The 27,875-nt window shown below is 47.2% G+C and overlaps 1 protein-coding gene across 1 annotated transcript; it reads left to right on the plus strand.

Annotated features, from left to right (window-relative positions):
- Window positions 1–2,813: 2,813 nt before the first annotated feature.
- Window positions 2,814–27,769, plus strand: LOC122921050 (prothrombin-like; the record flags this gene model as incomplete). Its single annotated transcript, XM_044270939.1, has 12 exons — window positions 2,814–2,993; window positions 4,080–4,104; window positions 8,529–8,582; window positions 9,412–9,517; window positions 11,741–11,877; window positions 12,755–13,060; window positions 14,597–14,701; window positions 23,360–23,486; window positions 25,055–25,222; window positions 26,084–26,257; window positions 27,285–27,438; window positions 27,532–27,769. Coding segments are annotated over 12 exons (1,677 nt in total), but the record flags the coding sequence as incomplete, so codon positions are not given.
- Window positions 27,770–27,875: the final 106 nt, after the last annotated feature.

Consider the following 27,875-nt stretch of genomic DNA (forward strand, 5'->3'; position numbering starts at 1 on the left):
AGGGGACTGGAATGTGCATTCTCCCTATTGCTTGTACCATAGACTGCAATATTATACGGTTGGATTTTCACTGGTTGCCTCGGGCACGACTTTTCAGGCAGCTCGCTATGACAGCGCTGGAAGCCATCACAAGGCCCAAGGCAACCAATTGAAACCCTGTGATTTCGCCACAGAGGCTTCAATGTGAGCCCCCTCCCCTGTCTATCCCCTTTGATACTGCAATTTTTAAATGACGGGATCTACAATCTCCAATCCCAGTCATTGTGGCCGGGTGCTGGCTGTATTACATAGTTATGTATGGGACGGGTGCTGCATACAGTTATGTTGTGGGGCGTGTAGGAGTTAAAGGGGTTATCCCATTGTTAACGTAAAAATGGAAAATCAGACATCATATAGTAAATGACAATCTCTTTCTGACAAAGCTAGAACCAGCCCTGCACCTCACATGGATCCAGAGATCTCCCCATTTATTATATCAAGCTGGCAGCTCAGGGGGGGTGTCCATTCTGCTGCAGCTCAGGGGGTGTGTCCATTCTGCTGCAGCTCAGGGGGTGTGTCCATTCTGCTGCAGCTCAGGGGGTGTGTCCATTCTGCTGCAGCTCAGGGGGTGTGTCCATTCTGCTGCAGCTCAGGGGGTGTGTCCATTCTGCTGCAGCTCAGGGGGTGTGTCCATTCTGCTGCAGCTCAGGGGGTGTGTCCATTCTGCTGCAGCTCAGGGGGTGTGTCCATTCTGCTGCAGCTCAGGGGGTATGTCCATTCTGCTGCAGCTCAGGGGGCGTGTCTATTCTTCTGTAGCTCTCTCTATCACAACTCAGGAGGCAGTTGAAGGATGAAACTGAGCATGTGTGGCGATCTAAGTGAGCCGGACAAAGAAATAAAAAAAGTGCAAACAGCAGGTGGCGCTATACAGATACATTTTATTGAATAACTCAGTGGCTATACAAAATTTTTAATTACATGCAATTACAAAAAAAAAAAATTCTGATCTAGGTGCTGGTTTGAAAACTGTAGAATATTTTTTTGTGGGACAACCCCTTTAAGTAAACGGCACTGAGCTGCAATACTAGGCACTACCACTACCAAATGTACGGCACCGTGCCTGGTCAACAAAGAAGTGTACATGATACTCATCGGGGCGATGCAGCCTCTTCAGTAATCTAAGTCGCCCCCTTCCCCACTGATCGGATATTGAATGCCCATTGTACCTTCAAAAATATTTTTGGCCACGGACCATGGATGACCTCCCTCCCTTAGACACTGACATTTAGAAATATTGCTGCAGTTCATCAACGTGTCCACCGGCCAACCCCTCGATCTCCAGAGAAGGATAGAGACAAGAGTATTCATCATGGATTTCTGTAGGGGCATTAGAGAGTATTTGGCTTCATTGTTTGGGCATTACATTTGCTTTAATCTAATCTATGGGCACTGCCATGTGGATCCTGCTGAAAGTATCTGCTCTGTAGCTTGCACTACCCATTCAAAGGAGAACCATTAGCCCCTATACACAAATTGGTCCTCCTGCAATTGGCGGGTTCGTCCGGCACACATCTAACATGTGTGGCCAGCTTTGGGCGGCACAATAGCTCACATGTAAGAGCAGCTGTTTGTACTCCAGAGCTTCTCTACCGACTGAGAAATAGGTTCAATATAATATTTCCACTTTCCTCTCACCATGTCTGCCAGTCTTGAGTATTTTGGCTATGCCCCTGTAGCTATCCCCGTAACCCCAAGCCTTGCCCTGAGGTTGGATTGCCTTCTTGTTAGCCGACATGAATCCTATAGACGATCTACACTCACCTAAAAAATTATTAGGAACACCATACTAATACGGTGTTAGACCCCCTTTTGCCTTTAGAACAGCCTTAATTCTACGTGGCATTGATTCCACAAGGTGCTGATAGCATTCTTTAGAAATGTTGGCCCACATTGATAGGATAGCATCTTGCAGTTGATGGAGATTTGAGGGATGCACATCCAGGGCACGAAGCTCCTGTTCCATCACATCCTAAAGATGCTCTATTGGGTTGAGATCTGGTGACTGTGGGGGCCATTTTAGTACAGTGAACTCATTGTCATGTTCAAGAAACCATTTTTCCAGTCTTCAACAGTCCAATTCTGGTGAGCTTGTGCAAATTGTAGCCTCTTTTTCCTATTTGTAGTGGAGAGGAGTGGTACCCGGTGGGGTCTTCTGCTGTTGTAGCCCATCCGCCTCAAGGTTGTGCGTGTTGTGGCTTCACAAATGCTTTGCTGCAGACCTCGGTTGTAACGAGTGGTTATTTCAGTCAACGTTGCTCTTCTATCAGCTTGAATCAGTCGGCCCATTCTCCTCTGACCTCTAGCATCAACAAGGCATTTTCGCCCACAGGACTGCCGCATACTGGATGTGTTTCCCTTTTCACACCATTCTTTGTAAACCCTAGAAATGGTTGTGCGTGAAAATCCCAGTAACTGAGCAGATTGTGAAATACTCAGACCGGCCCGTCTGGCACCAACAACCATGCCACGCTCAAAATTGCTTAAATCACCTTTCTTTCCCATTCTGACATTCAGTTTGGAGTTCAGGAGATTGTCTTGACCAGGACCCCAACCCTACATGCATCGAAGCAACTGCCATGTGATTGGTTGACTAGATAATCGCATTAATGAGAAATAGAACAAGTGTTCCTAATAATTCTTTAGGTGAGTGTATGTCTGGTATCCATCCAGTTTTCTAGACTGTCATTCTGCACAGATAAGGAGAAGGAGGACTCCAAATTTTCAGGAGCCATAAAGCCAGTGGTCCAACCCAAACGATGATAACGTGATATACATTTCCCCATCTCTTCCTAGTGTTCATCAGCAACCAAGAGGCGATGTCTGTCCTCAAACGCTCGAGGAGAGCAAATACAGGTTTTGAGGAACTGAAGCGAGGAAATATGGAAAGAGAGTGCATGGAGGAATTATGTAACTACGAGGAAGCGAGCGAGATAATGGAGTCACAAGATGCCACGGTAAGACGATCAGGTTGTAAGGCTCATGTGATGTTAATACATTTACATGTTTTAATAAACCTTAGTCAGCATGGGACTCAGGTTTCTTGGAACCACCACAGGAAATGACTCAGCAGGTCCACCCCCAGTCTATACAGGACATGTACACATCCACTTTGAAAATGCTAATAAGAAATAGACCCTAGTGGTAAATGATTGACTCCAAAGTCACAATCAGATAGGGTTGCTTTCTGTTGGGCCTTTAGGGCTTATTATTTTATTAGAGATTAGCCACCACCCTTTGGTACTCTGGTGGCCCAGCCTGAACCCAGGAGCCTGAGTGGGACCAAAGACCCTTGTGGTTCATAAGGCGGCACCAGTATTATAGAAAGTGCATGCTGGTCAAGTTACACCTCTGCCTGGAGGGAAAGGGTTAGGTCGACGCTATGTGCTTCCCTGCCCCTGGCCACAAAGCACTGAGGGAAGGGGGGGGCCCCCAAGCTGAACTCTTGCACCATCACCCATGAGCCTTTAGCTTCGCCCTTGCCTGGCTGGAATGTTATTGTATAAAATGAGTGAGCTCTTATGTCATAAACATGACAAGTCATAAATGCTTCTGTGGAGCCCGTGAGCTCATGTCATCAAGGACTTCCATAAGGGCTGCTGATGCTGCAGAGAGCACCTGAACTCTTTTGGCACTGCTTAGAGATTTTCTTAATTACAAGTTTCTGAGTGCAGCATTACTTTCTTAAAAACAGAATATATGTGCATGACATCACTGCCGTCACAAATCCAAGCAATTATTTTAGAATGGTGGACAATGCCATGCTATTTATGCAATTATGCCCACGATGCAATTATAGTACCAACATGCTGATGTCTGTTTCAACATCATTAGCCCTTATCCTTACCTAAGAACACTGATCAACTACACGCTGCCCCTTAGTGATTGTGTTCATTCATTTTGTCCATCTGAATTGTATTGTATGGATGTGCCTTGTTGCTAAGAACACCTTGTGCCTGTGCAAATGTATATGTATATATATATATATATATATATATATATATAGCTCTCATCTTCACAGCCATGTGTCTTCTATATTACAGGACACATTCTGGCACCAGTATCAAGGTAAGTAATGAAATAATGAAAACACATCTTATCTCCGTGTGTTTGCTGATTTCCTCACAGTTCAGCGGTCGCCAGTTATGAAGCAATGCAGGAGGGTATGACTGCGCCTACGCGACGAGCACAGCATGTCCTGGAATGGTTTCTTGGTACAATTGGGGGGTGCGCAGGACGTATACACACAGTAGTGCCCACCTAACAAAGCCCTCTTAATGTGTCATGGCTAGTCCAGGGATCAGCAACCACTGGCACTCCAGCTGTTCTGAAACTACAACTCCCAGAATCCTCCTTTCACTTTTATGAAAGGTACAAGAACTGCCGAATAGGTGTGCATACTGGGGGTTGTAGTTTCACAGCAGCTAGCTTGCCGAAGGTGGATGATCCCTGGCCTACTCCTTTATAACAATGCAGTACAGCCAAAGGCCCCTGAGAATGCAGCCAGACGCCCAATACACTCCACCTGCCAAGCCATGTATCGGTGTTGTGGCCTGTCCCTATGGCGGTTGTACATTCAGCCACATCATCCTTCCATCTTCATGTGTGATAGCAATATCTTCCAGTCATCAAAAGAACTCAGAACATAACTTGACCTCTTGTATGACCCACCTATATCTATTGTAACCAGACTTGGAAAATGTCAGTGATTATGGCTCAATGTTCCCAGTCCCCAAGGACATATTTTGGAAATGTTTGCCTAGGGGTATGTCCTTATACTAAGGCCTCATGCACACGGCCGTTGTTTGGGTCCGCATCCGAGCCACCGTTTCACTTCAATGGGGCTGCAAAAGATGCGGACAGCACTCCGTGTGCTGTCCCCATCCGTTGCTCCGTTCCGTGGCCCCGCTAGAAAAATATAACTTGTTCTATTGTTGTCCGTGCTTTGCGGACAAGAATAGGCAGTTATATTAAAGGCTGTCCGTGCCGTTCCGCAAATTGCAGAACACGCACGGACGCCATCTGTGTTTTGTGGATCCGCGATTTGCGGACCGCAAAACACACCACGGTTTATGATCCACTCCTTATTTTGGCTTCCACAATTGCATGAAGAAACCTGACCATACCCATACCCTAATGGCGCATTCACACGACCATAGGGTTTTGCAGATCCACAAAACACGGATACCGACCGCGTGCGTTCCGCAATTTGCGGAGCGCACATGGACGCAACTATAATACAAAATGCCTATTCTTGTCCGCGATTAGGGACAAGAATAGGACATGGTCTGTCTTTTTTTTTTTTTCGGGGCCGTGGAACGGAACCACGATTGCGGACAGCACACGGCGTGCTGTCCGCCTCTTTTGCGGCCCCTTTGAAATGAATGGGTCCGCACCCGTTCCAGAAAAATTGCGGAACGGATGCGGCCTCATTCATACGGCCTTGTTATAGATGTCGGGCGTCACTGCGTGAGTTCTGGGTGCACGGTCCGCGGGCGTCGCCCCAAGTCAGTGGCGTACCGCCCATAGAGGCAGACCACGCCATTGCTATGGGGCCCGCGGCACTGGGGGGCCCGTAGCGCAGAGAAGGCCCCGCCCACACTATTTGGCCCCGCCCACTGACATGCCGCTATAGCGCTATGCGGCTGCTTTTATTCTCAGCCTGCCCTGAGCCAACTATTCTTCCCCCCCGGCTCCCAGGGCCCCCTCAACCCAGGAGAAGTTAGAACGCAGCCGGATAACTAAAATAAGATTTACAGGGGGCGGAGCGGAGGACGGCGAGAGGAGAGGCCCTGCGTGACGCGGCGAAGTGAGGAGGGGCCTGGGGGAGCGGCTTCAGTTGAGGTGCGACACAGGACTTTTAGTCACGTACCTCACTGTGACCTCCTGCGTCGGATCTCGCGAGATGACGCGATGACGCGGCGCGGGAAGGCACAGTGAGCGATCCTGTACCAGGATGCCACAAGCTGTCCTTAGAGAGGTAAGTATTCATTTTTTTATTTTTTTATGTACCCTACGTTCTACCCTTATTGCAGAGGCACTGGGGGCACGAGAGGAGGACCACTGACAGTACTCAGTCAGTGGTCCAGTGGACATCATAGTATTAATAAGAGTGGAGAGGGGGACATTATATTAATAATAAAGAGGGGGACATTATATTATTAATAAAGAGGGGGGCATTACATTATTATTAATATAATGGCCCCCTCTTTGTTATTAATATAATGGCCCCCTCTTTGTTATTAATATAATGGCCCCCTGGGCCCCTCTTTATTATTAATATAAGGGCCCCTCTTTATTATTAATGTAATGGCCCCCTCTTTGTTATTAAAGTGGGGGCCATTATATTAATAATAAAGAGGGGCCCTTATATTAATAATAAAGAGGGGCCCATTATATTAATAATAAAGAGGGGCCCATTATATTAATAATAAAGTGGGGGCCATTATATAAATAATAAAGTGGGGGCCATTATATAAATAATAAAGTGGGGGCCATTATATAAATAATAAAGTGGGGGCCATTATATAAATAATAAAGTGGGGGCCATTATATAAATAATAAAGTGGGGGCCATTATATAAATAATAAAGTGGGGGCCATTATATAAATAATAAAGTGGGGGCCATTATATTAATAACAAAGAGGGGGCCATTATATTAATAATAAAGTGGGGGCCATTATAATATACAGGGGGAATAATATTATGGGGAATGGGGGACTATCTGTCTGGCTCTAGCACAATATTGGGGGGCAGCAGGAGGAGTTGTTGAGACACCAGGAAGGAGAGGTTTATAGTAAAGTGAGGAACCTAAATTTTTTCTCTGTGAAACTCTGCAGAGACGAGAAGCGGCTGAAAGAAGGTGTCATGGCGGTCTTATCTCTGGATGAAGACGTTGAGAAAAGTCTACATCACAGGAGACGTCACTGGATGTAACAGGTATGGGGCGGCATTCTCCTGTAATAATATTATCCATGCACATATCTGTTTCTCGGTAGGGTAAGGGGTAGATAGAATTTGACCCACACTGCCTCAGCCCGGCCCCAGACTTCAGGTCACACTGTACGTGTTCTGAATTCTGGGGCCTCACCCATCTACAACATTATCTGTACTCAGAGAGTTATCACTGTGTTACATAGGATTGCTAGTGATCTACTACAGTATTTGTTAAAAGGGGCGTGCCCAGGGTGGGGGGGAAGTAGGAAGAAAGCACACTGTCCTGAGAATTTTGGGGGGGGGGGCATTAGGGGTTGGGGGGCTCATAGAGGACAGTGTGCTTTCCTCCTACACCTACTCCTTCCTAACAACCCCCCCCCCCCCCCCCCCCGGGCATTTTGGAGGGCATTAGGGGTTGGATATTAACCCCTCTAACTCCTTGCTGCTAATGCTGAGTGTGCACATAGCCACCAAATGATATTTCACCAACCAGCCAAACCCCCCGCCCCCCCCCCCCCCCACACAAACACATGCGTATATGTGCACACTCAGCAGCAAGGAGTTAAAGGGGTTTGGGGTAAGAGAAGTGATGACAAAATGGCGCAGGTAGCAAAGGGGTTAAGATGTGGGGGATGGCTTACGTCCGGCTTTAGCACAGTGGACAGAGGCAGGAGGAGTGATGTGTATGCGCTCCTGCGCTGCACTCGGTCAGTTGTGTGGCATACATATTGTGCCCTGTGTCCACTCTGCTAAAGCCTGGCAAGTGACATGCCCATTATATGAAAATATAAAAAAATAAAAATATTTATCCCTAACAGTTTCTGTAGGTCATGTATAAATTTATTTAATGGGGGTGTGGCATGGGAGGAGCCAGGTCAGGAAGTGGGAGGGGCCATGGTGGGTAGTGGGCGGGGTTAAGGGGCCCAATTCTGATTTTTGCTATGGGGCCCAGTGATTTCTATGTACGCCCCTGCCCCAAGTACTTGAGTGAAAGAAAGAACCGGCAGTCCTTACGATGTAGTCGTCAATATTTTATTTGACTACATCGTAAGGAGTGCCGGTTCTTTCTTTCACTCATTCACACGGCCGTCTGAATGAGCTCTAAGAGTAGCTTCACCCAGGGGCTATAGCTAAATATGTTTGCCAAGGCAGAGAGAGTTGGCGGTGCCCCTTGGCACCCTGTATCTGGACACATGCTCTGTCTGCCCTGCCTCCTAGCTATGCCCCTACCTGTACTAACCAAACCACAAAATATTCATCTTTTTCTGTATTGTTAAAGGGTTGTTCAAGATTGAAAAAACATGACTGATTTATTCCATAAACAGCTCCACTCCTGTCAACAGGCTGTGCCTGGTATTGCAGCTCAGCTACACTGATTTGAATAGGACTGAGCAGCAGGACCACACACAACCCATGGACAGGTGTGGCAGTGTTTCTGGAAGATAGCAGCCATGTTTTCTTAATCCTTTAGGACTGATCCTAGTGATTTATAATATACTTCCTATAAATGCCACTTCTTGGATTCAAGTGAAAGGTTGTTTCATGCTCCTTCACAGCTTGTCATCCTGAAAAGAAGCTGCCGAGAGAGTCCCTGGACCGCTGCATGTCAGGTGAGCGGATGTCCGTCTGCTTCCATGATTCCCCTGCTCTACATACATGTAATATGCTACACACCATTCATCTCCATGGCATCTATGCCAGTCGGACCCGTGTCTTCAGCCAGTCATCTGATGTGTTACGTGGCCTCTTGAATCTTCAGATGTTGTGGTAGATAAGAATCAGGCATGTTGGATTTCAACTGCCCAATCCCAGCAGCTTCCTCGTCACTCCCTACATATGCATGCTTGGCAGAGCCGAGCATGCATATGTATGGCAGCCGGATCAGGAGAGATAGCTGTTGGCTTGTTCGGCCGTTAGTTATCTCATGGGTATGGCCAGCTTAAAGGGTTATTCCAGGTTTTTACTACTGGTGATGACCTATCCTTAGGATAGTCAATCAATATCTGATTAGTGGGGGTCCAACACCTTGCACCCCCCACTGATCAGCTATTTCAGAATAGCACCGGTGTCAGAATGCTCCTTTAAAGGGGTTGTCCAAGATCAGAAAAATATGTCTGCTTTCGTTCAAAAACAGCACCACGCCTGTCCACAGGATGTGCCTGGTATTGCAGCTCAGCCTTGTTCACTTCAAAGCAGCTCAGCAGTAATACCAAATACAACCCCTGGACAGGTGTGGTGCTGTTCCTGGAGACATTTATTTCTAATGCTGGATAACCCCTTTAAGTATGGGCATCAATATTGTGAACATGGAAAAACCCCTTTAATTAGAGAAATGAATCCTAATAATAGTAGTTACTAGTAGTAATAATTAATAATGGTAGACATAGTGCATTAGTGATAGCAGGCGGCACCTCACCTCTCTCCATTCCTGATTGACAGGTAATTGCACAGAAGGAATTGGTCAGTATTACTTTGGAAACATCAGCGTCACCAGGTCGGGGCGAGACTGTCAGTACTGGGAGAGTAACTTTCCGCATAAAACTAAGTAAGTGTTGGCGGTGTATGACTTGTACATTGCTTCATCTTGAAAGACACATTCATCATTCATTTAAAACACGCTACCGTTTTGTGCACACAGCTCCTATGCAGTTTCATGTCTCTCCACGGTCCCACACTGCAAACAAAGCTTGTGTATTGTCCGATCCAGAAATCACGTGTCGCTCTCATCTGCCCCCTTTTTCTTAACCTGAAGACAGTAGAAAAGTAGGGTAGAGGGAATGTCACCTGTAACCGCGAAGACACATCAGTCTGCATGGAAGCTGTGGACACAAAATGGTAATGGCTCTCAGTAAGGCCTCTTTCACACAGGCGTGTGCGCCCCGTGGCCATATTGCAGATCGCATTTGTGGATCCGCAATACACAGGTGCCGTTCCGTGGGCATTCCGCACCATTCACTTCAATGGGTCCGCAAATCCGGAGATGCGGAACGGAACCCTACGGAGTGCTTCCGTGGGGTTTCGTCCCATACTTCCATTCCCCAAAAAGATAGAACTTGAATGGGTCCGCATCCTATCCACGACCGTGCTGTTTTTTGCGGTCCGCAAACTGCGGATCCGCAAAAAAACTGAAGCTGCCCGTGTGCCTTCCACAATTTACGGAATGGGCGGCCCATTGTAGACATGCCTATTCTTGTCCGCCAAACAGACAAGAATAGGACATGCTAGATTTTTTTTGCAGGGCCTCGGAACGGAGCAACGGATGCGGACAGCACACGGCGTGCTGTCCGCATCTTTTGCGGCCCCATTGAAGTGAATGAGTCTGCATCCGAGCCGCAAATACTGCGGACCAAAACAACGGCCGTGTGCAGGAGTCCTTAAAAGGGTTCTCTGGGATTTTCATATGGATGGTCTATTCTCTGGATAGGTCACTAGTATGAGATTGGCAGTTGTCCAACTCTCGGCAACCTTGCCGATCAGCTGTCAGAGGAAGCTGTGGCACTCACAGAAGCTCTGGTGAGCACAACAGCCTCCATTCAACAGTGGCTGTGCTTAGTATAGCAACTCAGCCCCATTCACAGCGTAGCACAGCGAGTTTGACTGTTTCCGTAATTCCCGGCCACCTCTGGTTTCCATCACAGCCTGGATGCGGAGGACCTCTATTGTCAAGAGGTGGGCCCCATGCAGCACGCCAGACCTGCAGGGTATTGCGATAGCGAGGTCACGGTTATGGGCAATTGAGGGTTACTCACTTTTTAGAGGGGAACCCTGGGCAGGCATGCGGCAGTGAAGGAGAGGCAGACACAAGTTCCTCTGGGGCACACTCTGTAAATAGGGACCAGGCCTGATGGTGGATGAGGTGCCCTGGATGTTGCAGGTATTTTGAGTGCCCAAGGCCCAGATGCCTGAATGCTGGCTTTAATCCTTGGTGTATAAATCTTCCTCCAGTATTGACCCTTGCTTTATATTAAAGTACCTCTGCCTCTCAGCTTACTTCTCTGAGCTAGTCGTTCTGTTCCTGTGCTGGGTTGCTGCAGGTTTCTCCCAGGAGGTTCATTCCTACAACTGGGGTTGACTCTACTGAGCTAAGCTTAGCCTCAGGAGCTTCAGGCTGACTATGTTCCCTTCTAGTCACCTGGCATGAACTAACCTCTCCCCTGTCTGGGCCTACCTATATATGCTTAGTGCTCTCTAGCTCCCTCTAGCGTCTAGGAGGCTAAACTACACCCTGACAGGCCTGACACCCAGATAATACAGGGAAATGAACAGTAAACATTACATTGATGCAATAGGCATATTAACCCTTGTGTAGTGCCCACCTTTACCTAGTGGGACACTACACCCGCATCTATCAGACATCGATGGTATATTCTGTACATATGCTTTACATGTCCTGGAGGTCTCACCGTCATTTTTATGGTCAAACCATTTTCTCCTGAAATGTATCACAGACATGATACATAAAATAACACTAAATATTTTCTTCATGGCCCCAAGTGGTGTCCATGTCCAGGACATTGATGGGATCCTTTACTAGCTGTGACTTCCCTTCTCTTGTAATGCTGTGTGGGGTAAAATAAGTGACCCCTCTGCTGCTAAATGTTGCCCTGACTAGTCTGCCTTGCTATATGCTGTGTATATGTTGGGTTTAAGAGATTGATGGTGACCATCAAGGAACTCGTCAGATTGGAATGAAACATTGGAATGAGATGTGACTGGGCTACTTCAAGATTTCCTGCACTGTAGGGTTGTAACTTCTCTGTTTTCTCAGGATTAACCCAACCACCCACCCAGGGCGCCATCTGACTGAGAATTATTGCCGAAACCCAGACGACAACCCACTGGGGCCATGGTGTTATACCAAGGATCCCGAAAAAGCTAGAGAGGAATGTTCAGTACCTTTATGTAGTAAGTAGGGTTGTGTTTTCGATTTGTCATCGATGGGTCCATATTCCCCTTCTGTGATGTCCAATCTTTATTTTGGATCTCCTTCCTGTCTCCATGGTGGACAGTTCCTTGCTGATATCCAGCAATGCCTGGTCTACTCATAGTCTTCTCCTTTTGACTACTTTACTCAGCTCTTCATGCCCATATTTTCTTGTCTCTCTTCTCCTTTGGAATTCCCTTTCACTAATGGTCCATCCCTTTAATTTTGCAACCACCATGGATATAGGGGGTGCAGAGGCAGCAGTACCACCCAAGCTCTAGTCTATGTCTCAGGGGGCTCAAAGGTTCCTCTGCAACATAAGAGGACACTAGTAGAAATGGTAGGGGCTCTATTATAGAGCTGGATTTGGGGCCCAGGAACTTCAAGTTACGACTAAGTCACCCCCTAACTCTGGTTTCCTCGTATTGTCGAGGCTATCTCTCAAAAGTTGGAGCCTGCAACTTGTGGCTCTAGCTTCTTTGAAACTACAACTCCCAGTATCAGGAAATGCTAGGAATTGGAGTTTTGCAACAACTGGAGAACCTGGAGTTGCAGACCACAGTACATTTGCTACAGAGTAATGCAATTCTTGGTATTGGATCTTACATTTAGAAGACAGGGAAGCATTAGTGTGGACAATCAGTAGCTCATTCAGTGCTGAAATGGCACCCGCTTCATCTCCGGAGCTGGTACATAAGACATAGAATACATTTTCAATGAGTAGGTTACTGATTCATTATACCAGTGGTCTAACTATTGGCTGTCTAGCAGTTGCTCCAGCATGTCTGGACAATCACAGGTTGAAGACCACCTCTTTATACCATCCCCATAATTTCCCCCTGGTTATTGTCCTCATAGGCAACAATGGATTTACAATTGAGCCAATTGTGCAGGAAGTGCAGAAAACTCAAAAGAAAGAGGAGACACTCTGCGTGCCAAATCATGGTCTAGATTATAATGGCACCCTGGCAGTGACAGTGTCCGGACTTCCATGTTTACCCTGGAACTCACCATTAGTGAAGGAGCACAACCACAAAGACTTCAGGAAAGATGTAGTCCTAAAAGAGAATTACTGCAGGAACCCAGACAATGATGACGAGGGCGTGTGGTGCTACGTGTCTCACAACAACACCACCTTCGACTATTGCAAATTAAATTACTGTGGTAAGTACCCTTCACTTATCTGCTCCCCGCTACCACCCTTACCCTTTATTACACTCACTGATAAAAAAAATACCGTACCAAGGAGTTGCAATAAAACTTTCTATGCGTGAATGTAATGATGATATGTAAGTGATTACAATGTGAGAGCGAAAGGAGAAGTTTATTGGGGAAAACTGTACAACTGAAAAGAGGCTCTAAGACCCTGTTGGGCTGCCTCTACCCTGGATACAGTAAGAGATAAGGCCTCTAGCCTGGATACAGTAAGAAATACGGCCTCTAGCCTGGATACAGTAAGAGATATGGCCTCTAGCTTGGATACAGTAAGAGATATGGCCTCTAGCCTGGATACACGATGAGATACGGCCTCTAGCCTGGATACACGATGAGATACGGCCTCTAGCCTCGATACAGTAAGAGATATGGCCTCTAGCCTGGATACAGTAAGAGATACGGCCTCTAGCCTGGATACAAGATGAGTTTACATCCAACAATCATGAAAAGTCTGATATTGTAATAAACCACACCACAATTCAGCTGTATATATGAGTGCACAACTGCTGGGCCGCTAATGGTAGGTAGCAGAAGTGTGAATGCAGCTATGAATGTGTGTGTAGTAGAAGACATGATTTAAAGGGCATCTGTCAGCAGATTTGTGCCTATGACACTGGCTGACCTGTTACATGTGCACTTGGCAGCTGATGGTATCTGTGTTGGTCCCATGCTCATATGTGCCCGCATTGCTGAGAAAACAATGTTTTATAATATGCAAAGGACCCTATAGGAGCAACGGGGGCGTTACCATTACACCTAGAGGCTCTGTTCTCTCTGCAACTGCACCTTGATTGACAGAGTCAGTTATAATGATGTTTTCACTGCCTGGTCCTGTCAATCAAGGTGCAGTTGCAGAGAGAGCAGAGCCTCAAAAGGAGTATGAGATTATGTTTTATCAGGCCGGTCTCAGAACACTGACATTGGGGTTCTGAACTTGATACACGTTGGTTTCTCATTCTTTGGGGTTATCAACATTTTTCATGCTTCCCAACACTTAACTTTATTTGAAGGGCTTTAGTATGGAGATGCCTGCAGGATGACCAAGGGATCTTAATCATCCTGCAGGGGTCCAGAGGACACAAAATAATGTGCTGATTACTTTCATAATATATCTGCATGGGGGTCTGAGGTCCAGTGAACTCAATCCTAATGCTATATACAGTTCGCTCCAAAGCTCCCCCTAGTGGTGACTGCTGGCAGCTAACATTTAATCATATAACTATATGTTTAAGCAGAAGATTTGGAGTTCTGTATCACTAAAACAATGCTACGGCCATTGTAAAGATATACTATAGCAATAATCTACACATGATGTGGTGGGCTTACAGGCAAAAGCTAATTACCAAAATTTCGGAGCACCAGTTGCTGTCCTGATGTCCATATCCCATCAGGCAGTAAACGGTCACTTTTTATATTATCACTTGTTCATGTCATTTGTTTCTTATTCTTTTTTCTTGTCGCTGGGCTCACCCCGGTCTCTGGCAGATAGTCCTATAGATGAAGAACCCATTACTAGCCAAGCTGGCAGAACAGATTCAACACAACATCAAACATTCTTTGATGAGAAGAGCTTTGGCCAAGGAGAAGCAGGTGAGGAAAGCATGGTGTGTGATAGATGTAGTCCAAACATGGACGGGACAGCCTTGAGCTATGAGGCTAACACTAATAAGTATTCCAATCACAGACATTTATGGCATGGTCATAGGATACCGCCATGGGGGTCACATGCACCCCATGTTGGACCTTAAAACCCAGAAGCAAACAGGGAAAGAGAATCAGAAGAAAGTTACTGTGTATGTAAAAGCCGCTTATAGCCTATAGGTATCTAACAGCCAGGGGTGTAGCTATAGGGGTGAAGAAGTAGCCATGAAATCTAGAAGTTGGTGCTTGAGGGAGCCCTATTACATCTTTTCATTAGAGCCCATGCCAAAGTTACGCCTCTGGAGACGACAGTGAAACCTCAGCCTTTTAGACAAAAAATAAACTTTTGCCTGGATTCGACCTTCAAAAACATGCTCCTGGCCTACAACCAAGGAGGCCAACATAGAGTGATCCATGTCCAATAATAACCCATGCCATATAAGTAGTAAATCCTATATACCTTGTGATAAAGGAGCAGCCGATCATGCCACCTTACCATGAAGGGTTCCATGAGATGGTGGAGGGTCAGTGATCCTGGCCATGAAGTGAATGATTGGTGGGCACAGTACTACTTCTGAGTGACGTCTGTCGGGGGGTAATAATTCAATTAAGAATTATTAATTATGGTCATAAAAATAATTAACCATAAAAAAATAAAATTTATAAAATTTGTCATAAATTTTTAAAATCATGACCTGGTGAATTGTAGACAAACTAATTGATACAATTCACATCTGAGTCCGACTATTTCCTCAGATAAATAAGTTCTTTTGACGTGAGATGACGTTAATGATAAACATGTAGTTCTATATTATACAATAATACACAGGTATTATAACAATATGCAGATTTATTGGTTACAAGATTATAAACATATATGAGTAAATAAAATACAATGATACATGCAAATGAATATATATAGCGTTAATATAAAGCATTACAAGCTTAACAATACATGTGAGTGGAAAAGGAGATTTTTGTGAAACTCACCTGTAAAATCTTTTTCTCGTCTTTTCCATTGGGGGACACAGACCATGGGTATAGCTTAGAGGTATTAGTAGGAGGGACACTATGCAAATGAAAGAGCTCCTCCTCCTCGGGCTATACCCCCAGACTCCACCAGGAGGAACTCAGGCGTTGCACAAGCAGTAGGAGAAGGAGCAAGAAAAAATCATGGAAACCATCGGACCAAGCCATAAGGTCCAACCAGAAACAGAAAAACTGAACTAAAGACCCCTCCTGCAACAGGAATAATGGGTGGGAGCTGTGTCCCCCAATGGAAAAGACGAGAAAAAGATTTTACAGGTGAGTTTCACAAAAATCTCCTTTTCTCGTGCTTTTATCCATTGGGGGACACAGACCATGGGACGTCCAAAAGCAGTCCATGGGGTGGGAAAAAATACCAGCACCGCCAGGAGGAACGCCCCAACGGTCAAACAGGAACCACAGCCTGCAAAACCCTGCGGCCAAAGCCGCATCAGCCGAAGCCAGTGAATGCAACTGACAAAAATTTGCAAAGGTATGCAAGGACGACCAGGTGGCCGCCGTACACAGCTGAGACGCAGAGGCACGACTGCGTCTTGCCCAGGAAGCCCCCTCCGCCCCAATGGAGAGAACGGCAATTCTAGCCGGGGGAACTCCACCACAAGCGTGACAAGCCGCGGAAATAGCCAAGCAGATCCAGAGCGCCAAGAACGGCGGACGGAAGCAGTAGCCGCGAGACACACCTCCAGGACCCGTACAACATCCAGGGAATGCAGAGTGCATTCCTTGGGGTTAGCCGGAGAAGGACAAAAGGAAGGCAGGACAAGATCCTCATCAAGGCGGAAGGGAGAGACCACCCTGGGCAAAAAGAAGGGGACTGGACGGAGCACAACTTAATCCTGGTGGAAAACCAGAAAGGCTCCTGACAGGAAAGAGCGGCCAGCTCCGACACCAGTCTGACTTAAAAGCTCGTGATGGGACGTGAACTCACAGCCACTGCATAATAGCCCAGAACTTTAATCACTACGCTATGTAGCTGTATCAGAAGCTATGGTCACAAGGAAGTCCAGATGAGAACAGTCAGAGAGACCCTCCTCAAAGGCTCGAAGGGGGCCGACTGCAGAGCGCGCAGAACCAAATTGAGATCCCAAGGAGACAAAGGGGGAACATACGGGGAACCGAATGCGCCACCCCCGAAGAAAGGTCACCACCGGACCCTTAAGAGCAAGGGACCTCTGACGGCCCGCGCCGAAACCTGACCTTACAGGGAACTAAGCGACAGTCCCTGCACAAGCCCAGACTGAAGAAAAGACAGTACCATCAAGATGGAAAACCGAAGGGGAGGGAACCCCGAACCCTCAAAAAAGGATAGGAAGGCCATCCAGGTACGATAGTAAATCCGGGAGGAAGAAGACTTCCCCGGACTGATCATGGTCCTAACCACTGAATCCGAGAACCCCATCTTTATCAGGATGGCGGTTTCAACAGTCACGCCGGTAAACGAAGAGACCGCAAATTCCGGTGGAAGAACGGGCCCTGAGACAGTAGGTCCTGTCCGTCGGGAAGAGGCCATGGGGCGTCCGCCAGCAACCGAGCCACGTCCGAAAAAACCACGCGCGGCGAGGCCACTCTGGGGTGATGAGAACGGTCGGAGTCCCTTCCGCCTCGAACTGGCGTAGACCCTTTGGTAGGAGAGGAAAACAGAGGAGGCTGAAGTCCTGCCACGGAGACACCTGCGCATCCATCCGTACGCCTCCGGATCTCGGGCGCGAGCCAGGACCACTGGGATCTTGTTGTTGAACCCGGACGCCATTAAGTCCACATCCGGACGGTCCCATCTGTGGCAGATTTCCTCGAACCCTTCTGGATGCAGAGACCACCCGCTTGGATCCACCGTGTTGTGGCTTAGAAAGTCCGCTGTCCAGTTGTCCACTCCTGGAATGCAAACTGCTGACAACACCGGAACGTGCGTCTCCGCCCACGTCAGAATTCTCTTCACCTCCTGCATCACCATCCGGCTGCGGGTCCCGCCCTGATGGTCGATATAGGCCACGGCCGCGGCATTGCCCGTTTGAACCCGCACTGGGAGGCCCGCAAGGAGAGAGGTCCAATAGGAGAGAGAGAGCGGAAAAAATCGCCCTCAGTTCCAGAAAGTTGATTGGAAGGCGAGACTCTGCCGCCGACCAAATTCCTTGAACCGTGCGAGACTGGAAAACGCCCCCCCAACCCAGGATGCTGGCATCGGTGGCGGCGATCGTCCAGGAGAATGCGAGAAAGGAACTCCCCGACCTCAGGTTCTTTGGGAACAGCCACCAAGGGAGAGCTGCCCGAACCCGCTGAAAGGTAAAGGATCTCCTGTTGCGCCAGGCGAGTGTGAAACTGGGCATATGGAAGGCCTCGAAAGAGGCTACCATAAGACCCAGGACCTGCAAGTATTCCCGAATGGAGAGGCACGGGGAGCGCAGCAGATGCGACACTGCCCCCTGGACCTGGGAGGACTTGAAGGCTGGTAGAATACTTAGGCAGCCGAGGTGTCCAAAATCACCCTCCGGAAGGAGAGCCTCTGGGACGGGAAGAGGCAGGAGTTTGGGAAAGTTACCAGCCAGCCGAACCGTTCCAGGGTCTGAACAGTGATCCGGACGCTGTCCGTGGTCTGCGGTAGAGAGGGGGGCCTCTATCCGGATATCGTCCCGATAGGGCAGCAAAGGAATGCCCCTGGTACGAAGAAGCGCCATGAGCGGTCCAGGACCGTGGCAAGGACCCGCGGGGTGGTCGCCAACCCGAAGGAAGGGCGACAAACTGACAGTGTCGACCCATAATGGCGAAGCGCAGGAATCGATGGTGGGATTCCGCAATCGGGACATGTGATAGGCCTAGGAGCAGCAGGGCGGGCTGACTGGGCCCTCTAGTGCCGGGAAGGCTGGTGCAAAGGAAGGGCTCTTTGCGGGCGACCTGAGACCCCCGGCGGAGGAAGCAGGCGACGGCCTACCAGATGAGAAACGGCAAAAGGCATGCAGAGATGAACTCGTCCAGCTGATCCCCATAAGGTCTGGAAACCCCAAAGGGGAGATTAGCAAGGGAACGCTTGGTGGAGGCGTCAGCATCCCACACCTTCAATCAAATCTCTTCGCGCTGAGTGACAGAGATGGCCAACCTGCGGGCAAAGAGGGAAACAATGTCCCTAGAAGCTTCGCAAAGAATCTTAGAAGCCTGAGACATCTGGAGAACCAACTCCAGTGTGTTAGTAGCCGCATCTCGTACCGCCAGTTCCTGGTGGTGGTGTTGTAACCACACCGAGAGAGCACTGGCTACCCCTGCTGAGTGAAAGGTAGGTCACAGGGACGCGCTGCCAGCGAAAAAAGGACCTGGAAGAGAGTCTATGCGTCTGTCTACAGCATCCTGGAAAGAGGAACTGACTAAGACAGGAAGGGCCACATAATTGGCTAATCCGGCCACCGGAGGATCCACCTTAGGGGGAGGAGACACCTCTCCTCGCCGTCAGCAGGGAAAGGAAAGTATATTCATGCGCTGGGTGGTCGAGAACCTTATTAAGACCACCCCAGGCCCTGGACATGACCGCGGAAAAATCCCTCATGGACCGGGAACATGGTAGTCTCCGACTGCCTGGACGGAAAAAGGGGGAACTCCTGACCAGTGGAAGGAGGAGAATCCCCTTGGAGAATAAAGGTGTCTCGGACAGTCACCACTAAGTCAGCCACCCTGGTGGAGAGCTTAGGCGAGGGGTCCCGCTCCATGACCTAATCAGAGCCGGAAATTCTCCTTCAGACTTGCGCTCCCTAAGGGAGGGGAGAGTCGCCCGAACGCGCCTCTAGACGAGGGGGGGGGGGGGGGGAGAGCCAGAGCCATCCGAGGAGGGATGCTGCTGCTCACGCTCCCTGTTAGTAGTCGGGCGTCTTCTGTGGAAAACCACTTAGAGAGGTGGTTGGCGTCACAGGATTTGAAAATGCCCTATAGTCCAAAAAGGACCTGGCTCGTCCGAGCCGGATAATTCTCCTTCGGATTACTCTCCCTAGGGAGGGGGAAGAGCAGTCCGCAAGCGCCACCGGCGAGGTGAGGGGGGTGGAGAGACGGAGACATCCGAGGTGGGATGCTGCCGCTCACGCTGCCTCTTCGTAGTCAGTCACCCACTGTGGGGACCACTGAGAGAGATGGAGTCGTTAGCGCCACAGGATTAAAGGACATGGTTGCCTTGGCGACTAAGACCAATTTAGCGGCCGCGCTGGACATGGCAGATGCCCAAGCGGGGACCGCAGGCCCCCAGGGACGTGGAGGAGGGGTGGAGGAGGGGGGTAAGGCAGGGATGCAGGTAATACTTATCTGCTCCTGCAGAACTTCTCCTGCAGAACTTCTCCCTCGACTCCAGGACCAGCAGGGATGCACCTCATCAGGCTTCTGACTCCTTGTCCAGGAGTGCAGTGTTCTGGTGGAGGGTGGCAGCAGGAGACCCAGTAGCTGGTGGGATACCGGAGCTGCAGGTCGAGCCCGGATCCACTTGTCTTCTTTGGGGGGCAATGGAGGCAGCCAGGCAGCGTCCAAGGACGGCAGCGGGCATTCCACGGGGGACCAGGAAGGCGCCATGCCGACCTGTGTCCCCATCTAGAATAATATAAACAATTTTTGAAGGCTGAAAGGGGCTTTGAACTCAGAAAGCCTGGACATGGGGCAGCAGCAGCAGTACCACTGAGCTACCAGCTTGCCTGGCACAAAACGGAGTAGAGTGATGAGGAGCTGCACGGCCATGAGCAAACAGAGTCTCCGGTGTAAGGAGAGTCAGAGCAGCATGCCGAGGCTCCGCCTCCCCGAACGCGTCATTATGGCGCGAAAAAAGCGTGCGAAAAATAAGCGCGCGCGAAAATATGCGCGCGTGCGAAAATATGCGCGAAAATAAGCGCTCGCGCGAAAAGATGCGCGGAAATATGCGCGAAAATATGCGCACGCGCGAAAATAAGCGCACGCGCGAAAATATGCGCGAAAATAAGCGCACGCGCGCGGAAATAAGTGCGCGCGTGATTTAAACAAACACCACGTGGAGGAGCGGCCTGCCGGCGGGCGCTGAGGGAGCGCAGCAGCCAAGGCCCGACGAGAGAAGCGCTGAAGCCCACAGTTTAAGGGGGAAGAGATGCCAGTACTCCAGTGCCAAAATGAAGAAAGTGCCCCATCAGGATCCTTCTTCAAGTTCACCCAGGTAGCCACAGACAAATAGACACAGAGGGAGGGGGAGGGATTGGGCAACACTTATCTGCTCAGCATGCTCCCTCGATGTCCAGACCAGCAGGGATGCGCCTCTTCAGACTTCTGACTCCAATCCAGGAGAACAGTGCTCTGGAGGAGGGTAGGCAGCAGGCGTCCCAGCAGCTGGTGGGATGCCGGAGCTAACAGGTCGAGCCCGGATCCACTTATCTTCTTGGGGGGAAATGGAGGCAGCCAGGCAACGTCCCAAAGACGGCGGCGGGCACTCCACGGGGGACCAGGAAGGCGCCATGCCGACCTGTGTCCCCATGTAGAATAAAAATAACAAAAAGGAGTAGAATCAGAGAGTGTCAACCTCCTTCACCAGACACTAAGCAAAGACTGAGTTCCTCCTGGTGGAGTCTGGGGGTATAGCCCGAGGAGGAGGAGCTCTTTCATTTGCATAGTGTCCCTCCTACTAATACCTCTAAGCTATACCCATGGTCTGTGTCCCCCAATGGATAAAAGCACGAGAAATAACTTGTCACATTATAACAAAACTATTATTAGGTTAGGATATCAAAGTAGGAACATACGTTATATATACTACTTCTGTTCAGAGAAAACCTCATGATATCATGATGGGCATGTCTAATCCTAGACATCAATATGGAATGCTAAATACATTCTACCCCCCTCTAACCAACTACACATCACATGACTTCAAGATGGGCAAATCCATCCAAGGATATAACTTAGAAGCGATAACTGTATCCTTCCACCCCATCCTAGACTATTTTCACACATATAACTTTGGTAAGACTATTAAGACAATTAACATGGATCTAGGATCTTTGCTAGACCATATCTTAAATGGGAAGGACTTGAAATAAGTCTTTCCCGTGGGAATCCATCACTTAGCTTGGCGAAGAATGTTCTATATATATATATATATATATATATGTATGTATATGTATATGTATATAATATGTAAGAAATTATTTAATGCTTTGCTAGATTATGAGTCTAGAGTCTTCTGCAGGTAGAATGAAGCCTCACAATATCCTAAGACTACATCTCAATATGGAGATGATCAATTAATTTATTTATTCGCCAATCTAGATGGTATAATTTCACTCACACTATCAAATTAGTCTAAATAAAATGAAATATCATTTTCTGTGTCTCCTACCAAGTCCTACGAGGAATCTCACTTCTGCTCCTAGGAAGCTGGGTGGTCCATCATAGCGCATCTCACCATGGCTTTCATCTTGATAGACCCCTCTAGGGAGCTCAACTTCTGTTCTCTTCTCTTTTTCTCCTCTTTTTTGTGTGTGTCCTTTCTCCCCCTGTGTATGTTTTATGATCACAAACTTATTAGTTAGACACACCTTCCTAGTTTGGAGCTTTCCAATCATAGTCGGATGGGCGTGACCATTGATAAAAAATGTGACATCATAACCTTACCCAGAATGCACTTTTGCTACTGTTGTAATGTCACCTACTGATACCTAGGTGGCACTGCTGTATAAGCTATTTGCATCATAGTATAAAGGGTTAACTTATATTAGTCTGAATAAAACGTATTCTATACATTTGACCTTAGAAGCTTTAATTCAAAGCTATAGGGATTAATTCTGACACTTGTAGCAATTAGAGACAGACCTCTAGGCGTCTTTCTGAATGTTTCTCACACTGTTGATTTATGGATCATAAATAACTTGAATGGCCTTGTTTTCTCACAGAGATATCAGCACCTCCTGTCATACCAAAGATGTGAATAATTGTTACAAAACACACATCTTCACAGACACTCTTTTAAAGACAAATATTCTCCTAATGAGAAATATATATAATATACTGCAGGGCTGGCCAACCTGCGGCTCTACAATTCCCACCATTCCCTGCTGTAGGCTGTCTGGGCATGCTGGGAGTTGTAGTTTTGCAACAGCTGGAGAGCCACAGGTTGGCCATCCCTGATATACTGGATACATGTCTTCATAACATATAACAATAGAATATAAAATAATATATATATGTGCTACTGATTGTCTTATGCTAAGGACTAACTAAGACGTATTAAATGAATACATGAATATTATATATTTTGCTTCATTAATAAATGTCTAATTGTATAGGTAATTATTACCAGCTGCATAGAGCTTATCTTTATCTCCCGTCATAAATTTATAAGTAGACAAGGAGGATTCTTCTCAGACTGGTACATTCATGAGAAGAATAACACTGAAGAGTAGAAACCTTTGTGCGACCTTACTTTGGCTTACTCAAGACATACAAAATTGTAACTATAGTCGAGCATGGCTCTTAAAGGAAATGAACATCCATCTTGACTAGAATGAATTGGATATCAATGCATTTACCTATGAAAAGGCACAACACGTCATCAATGGTCATGTTATATTTTATCTGCAGTTTGTGGACAGAGGCCACTCTTTGAACAAAAGAAAGTGTCTGATAATAGAGAGAGACTGCTGTTTAACAATCTGACCGGCAATCTACAATTCAAAGGAGAAGATGCTGAGCCAGGCAGTTCCCCATGGTAACTCTAACAGGGCTGAGTTTTACTATTGCTTTGTTGTATGACATGACCTCAAGGATCCTTTGTAAACCGCACAAGTAGTTTTTCTTCGGAATGTTTTCCTCTTTACCTTCCTCTATAGTCAGCAAATGTAAAAGCTTGTGTATCATCACTATCTTGGAAACTGTCAACAAGGAGGCCACAATGATATGTTGCTCTCCCTGTTTCTCCATCTCTAGTAATTCGAGTTCATAGTGGATTATAAGTTCATTATGAACTGCAAGTCTGATTTGCTAATTAACTCCTTAATAGCCCTATGACCGTACTTAGTGACACGTGAACACTAAATGCACATATGGGGACATGGGCCGAGCCTGGTATTGCAGCTCACCGCCTTTTACTTACATGAACTGCTATACCGCACACATCATAGGGCCCCATTGCAGTTTAAGTAGAAAAGTCGAAGGTGTAAATTACCCTCAGAAAAACGGAAGCCTCGCACTCTTTTCCCAAATGTTATAAAAAGTGGAGCAGGTGCTTCATAAATATGACACTTGGTTTGAAAACTATATTTTTCAATGTATTTATGCCAGACAGCTGCCATAAAGGCATTGATAAATTTAATCCATACAGCCCTTATTCCCTGCTTTCTCACAAATAGTACATGATAATGAAATCTGTCTGCTGGCAGCCACCACTAGGGGGAGCTCAGTGCAGTTAAAATTATACAGCTACTATTGAGCTCTTTGGAAGTTGTAAAAATATCTCCTCTAACTCGTCTCTGAAGTAAAATACAATCATGGTTGGGTAGCAGGAGTTCTGTGCCACCTCCCTCCGCCATAAATGTGGTCTCCACAGCAATGATACGGTTGTCTGTATGGTGCGCCAGTGTCAAGCACAGGCCCTTTTGTTTTATATTGGAGAACCCATTTAAAGGGATTATCCGTGGTTTTATAAATTGATGGCTTATCCTTATTTTAGATCAGTGGAGGGGTCCAACTCTAGATACCCTTACTATTTGATGGGTTTGTGGCGCTGGTGAAAGTTCTGTGGCCTCGTCACTGCTCATATTGGTGGGTACTGCACAGTGCCATACTTCATGTGTTGGCCGTGCTTGGTATTGGATCTTTGTCACATTCAAGTGTGATGATTGGTGGGGATGCCGACAGTCGGACCTCACCGTTCTAGTATGAAAGGTCAATCTTATAGATATCCCTTCAATTTTTAAAACCTGGATAACCCATCTAATGAACTTTTGGTATTAATTTTAAAGAGCCAGGTTGTCCTGGGTATCTATACATGGTCTACCAGCATCAGCTGGCCTAACTGTTGACTGTTTCCAGGCAGCCACACTAAACTGAACATCATAAAAAAATAAAAATAGCTGAAAACCGCAAAGATGAAGATGACTAGTGCATTAATGTGCAATCCAACTTTAGTCTGTGGTGGAGCTCCATTATCTTTCTGATGGTTTCCCTTATACTCGTTTCTCTTGATTTAGATCAAGTAGTTATCTGGAATAGGTGACATTGTAATATATTCAACCCAGATAAGGCTTTACTAACAACTTTGCTGATTTCCATTTTTAGGCAGGTGATGCTGTATAAAAGAAACCCCCAGGAGCTCTTGTGTGGAGCCAGTCTCATAAGTGACCGCTGGGTGCTGACCGCCGCTCATTGTGTCTTCTATCCTCCATGGGATAAAAATTTCACCACTGAGGATCTCCTGTTGCGGATAGGAAAACATAATCGTACCAAGTAAGACACCTCTCATGAACACAATGTGACAAACACACGGCCAGCGTTGAACACCATGAGATATCTGGTGGCCGATCATCCAGTTTCTGGTACCAAGGGAAAAAAACAATTGGACAAGTTAGATATGATCAGAAGATTTCCAGTCCAGTTAGAGTACAACTCTCATTTTCCCACCTGATTGGTTACTTTTGGTAACCTCCACTTTTCTATTGTACCAGTTTTGATAAATTTCTCTATTTGTCAACTAAAACCAGCCGGTATTAAAGGGGGTGCCTCACCTCAATCATCAGGGGCATATTGCTAGGCTAGGCCACCAATGTTAGATAGGTGCGGATTCCATCTCTGGCGCCAAACTGAAGGAGAGTGCACAGTGCAAGCATGGCACTCCCATAGAAATGGAGAGTGGCCGCGCATGCGCTCTTGTTCACTTTGGGAGCTCCATTTTAGAGACAGGTGTGGGATCTGAACTTATCTAACATTGATGGCATTTCCTAGCAATATACCAGCAATGTTTAAGGTGAGACAACGCGTTTCAGCAATGTGTTGCAGGCACTATATAGCAGTCATTTTTGGAAACAATCTTTTTGGGTACTATATGGTGGTATTATGTGGGCTGTGTACATAGCAATATACTAGCACTACATGGTGTTATAACGTGGGCTGAAAACTGGCAAGAAGTTGAAGGGGCTGCGAGCTTGTCACCCACTGCCCTGTATTATATAACATAGGACAATGCTAGATCCCATTGGAATGAGTGATATTGTAGAATCGGTTCAATGTCAGGTTTTCGCTGTGTGACAAAGGACATATTGGAGAATGCCAAAAGGTTTTTCCTATTGACCTTTCCTCTTCTCCATCCAGATACGAGAGGACAACAGAGAAAATTCTGCAGCTTCAACGGATCATTATCCACCCAAATTACAACTGGCAGGAAAATCTGGACAGAGATATTGCACTTCTGCAGCTGAAGAAACCCCTGACCTTCACAAATTATATCCATCCAGTGTGTCTTCCGACCAAGGAGATTGTACAGAAGTAAGGGACTTCATATCTCAAAATACAAAATGGCGTGGTATTAAAAAGCAGGAAGTGCTCAACCCCATATGCAGTGGTGCATCTATACCGGGGGGAAGGGGGGCAGATCCTGCACTTGTGGCCCGTTGCTAATGGCAATCCCCAGCAAAAATGCATACAATGGAGGATACCTGCAGCGGACCACAAGTACCACAATGGACATCCTACACAGGATAGCAATTGTGTGAATGTGATAAGCAGTCAAAATAACATAACAAAAACAAAGAGGGGTGCACTATGCGGTCAGTACGAGGGTTAGTAAGACTGCAGAGTGCACCTGTCTTTGTTATGTTATTTTGACTGTATCACATCCACACATTTGCTATCCTGTGTAGGATGTCCATTGTGGTACTTGTGGTCCGCTGCAGGCATCCTCCATCGTATGCATTTTTGCTGGGGATTGCCATTAGCAACGGGCCACAAGTGCAGGATCTGCCCCCCCCCCCCGGTATAGATGCACCACTGCATATGGGGTTGAGCACTTCCTTCTCTTTAATACCACGCCATTTTGTAGTTTGCATTTTTGGAGGTGTAGAAACTCCTAGCCTGAATGTGCTTTCATTTCCATACACAGGCAGCATTCTGGTGCACATGCGAGGCCCGGGCTATATCAGCCAGTCTTGGGTGGGGCTCAGAGCTCTCTGCCTCCTCCCATTGTAGGCATGGTCACATGCTGGAGGTTACTGGGAGATTGCTTTGAGTTGGACCTTGCGCACCTGTAATTCGCCCACTGGCTCCTGGTATTGCCCATACGGCCCAGGTAGGTTTAGCGTTAGGTTCCCGAGCTACTTGAGAAACCTTGGCGCGGTGCTCGGGCTCAGACATGCCCTCCGAGCAGGATATGTTGGCTAATTCTCAATTTTACACCAGTACGAGGATTAGTAAGACCGCGGAGTGCACCGGACTTCATATCTCACCAGGCAAGGTCCTCCAATCTGGTATGAAGCTCTAGCATCTGACAGGCTGCATATTAAATGGTGTCTTTCAGGTTCCTGCAGTCAGGGTACAACGGTCGTGTCACTGGTTGGGGCAATCTTCAGGAAACATGGAGCTCAGGAGGACCACAGTTGCCTTCAGTCCTTCAGCAGACAAACATTCCTGTAGTGGAACAGGAGAAATGCAAGGCTTCCACCAATATTAAAGTAACAGATAACACGTACTCCAAGAACTGCTCAGTTTATAAGAGCGATACAGAACACAATGGTATAATGGTCCTATGTTGGTTTTCTTTCTAGGATTTCACCAGCAATCGTTGGTACCAGATGGGTATAGTGTCTTGGGGAGAGGGATGCTACCGTGATGGAAAGTACGGCATGTATACGCATGTATATCGCCTTCTGAGATGGATGATGAAGACTATAGAGCAAAATCCCTAATAGCAAGTTTATTTTCCAGCATTCTGCTGGAAAGCATTCCAGCTCAACAACCAAATTCTGTACGTCTGCCCATCAATAAAGATATTTTTGAACACTTCCTCTATGGCTGGGTGTTATCCAACAGTGTGCACAAATGCATGCAAGCTACCCCAAAGGGATTCTAGTCAGCACATTTTACCCTCCCAAACCACTTACACCACTAG

The sequence above is a fragment of the Bufo gargarizans genome, chromosome 10, assembly GCF_014858855.1.
Source record: "Bufo gargarizans isolate SCDJY-AF-19 chromosome 10, ASM1485885v1, whole genome shotgun sequence".
Taxonomy (NCBI): Eukaryota; Metazoa; Chordata; class Amphibia; order Anura; family Bufonidae; genus Bufo; species Bufo gargarizans.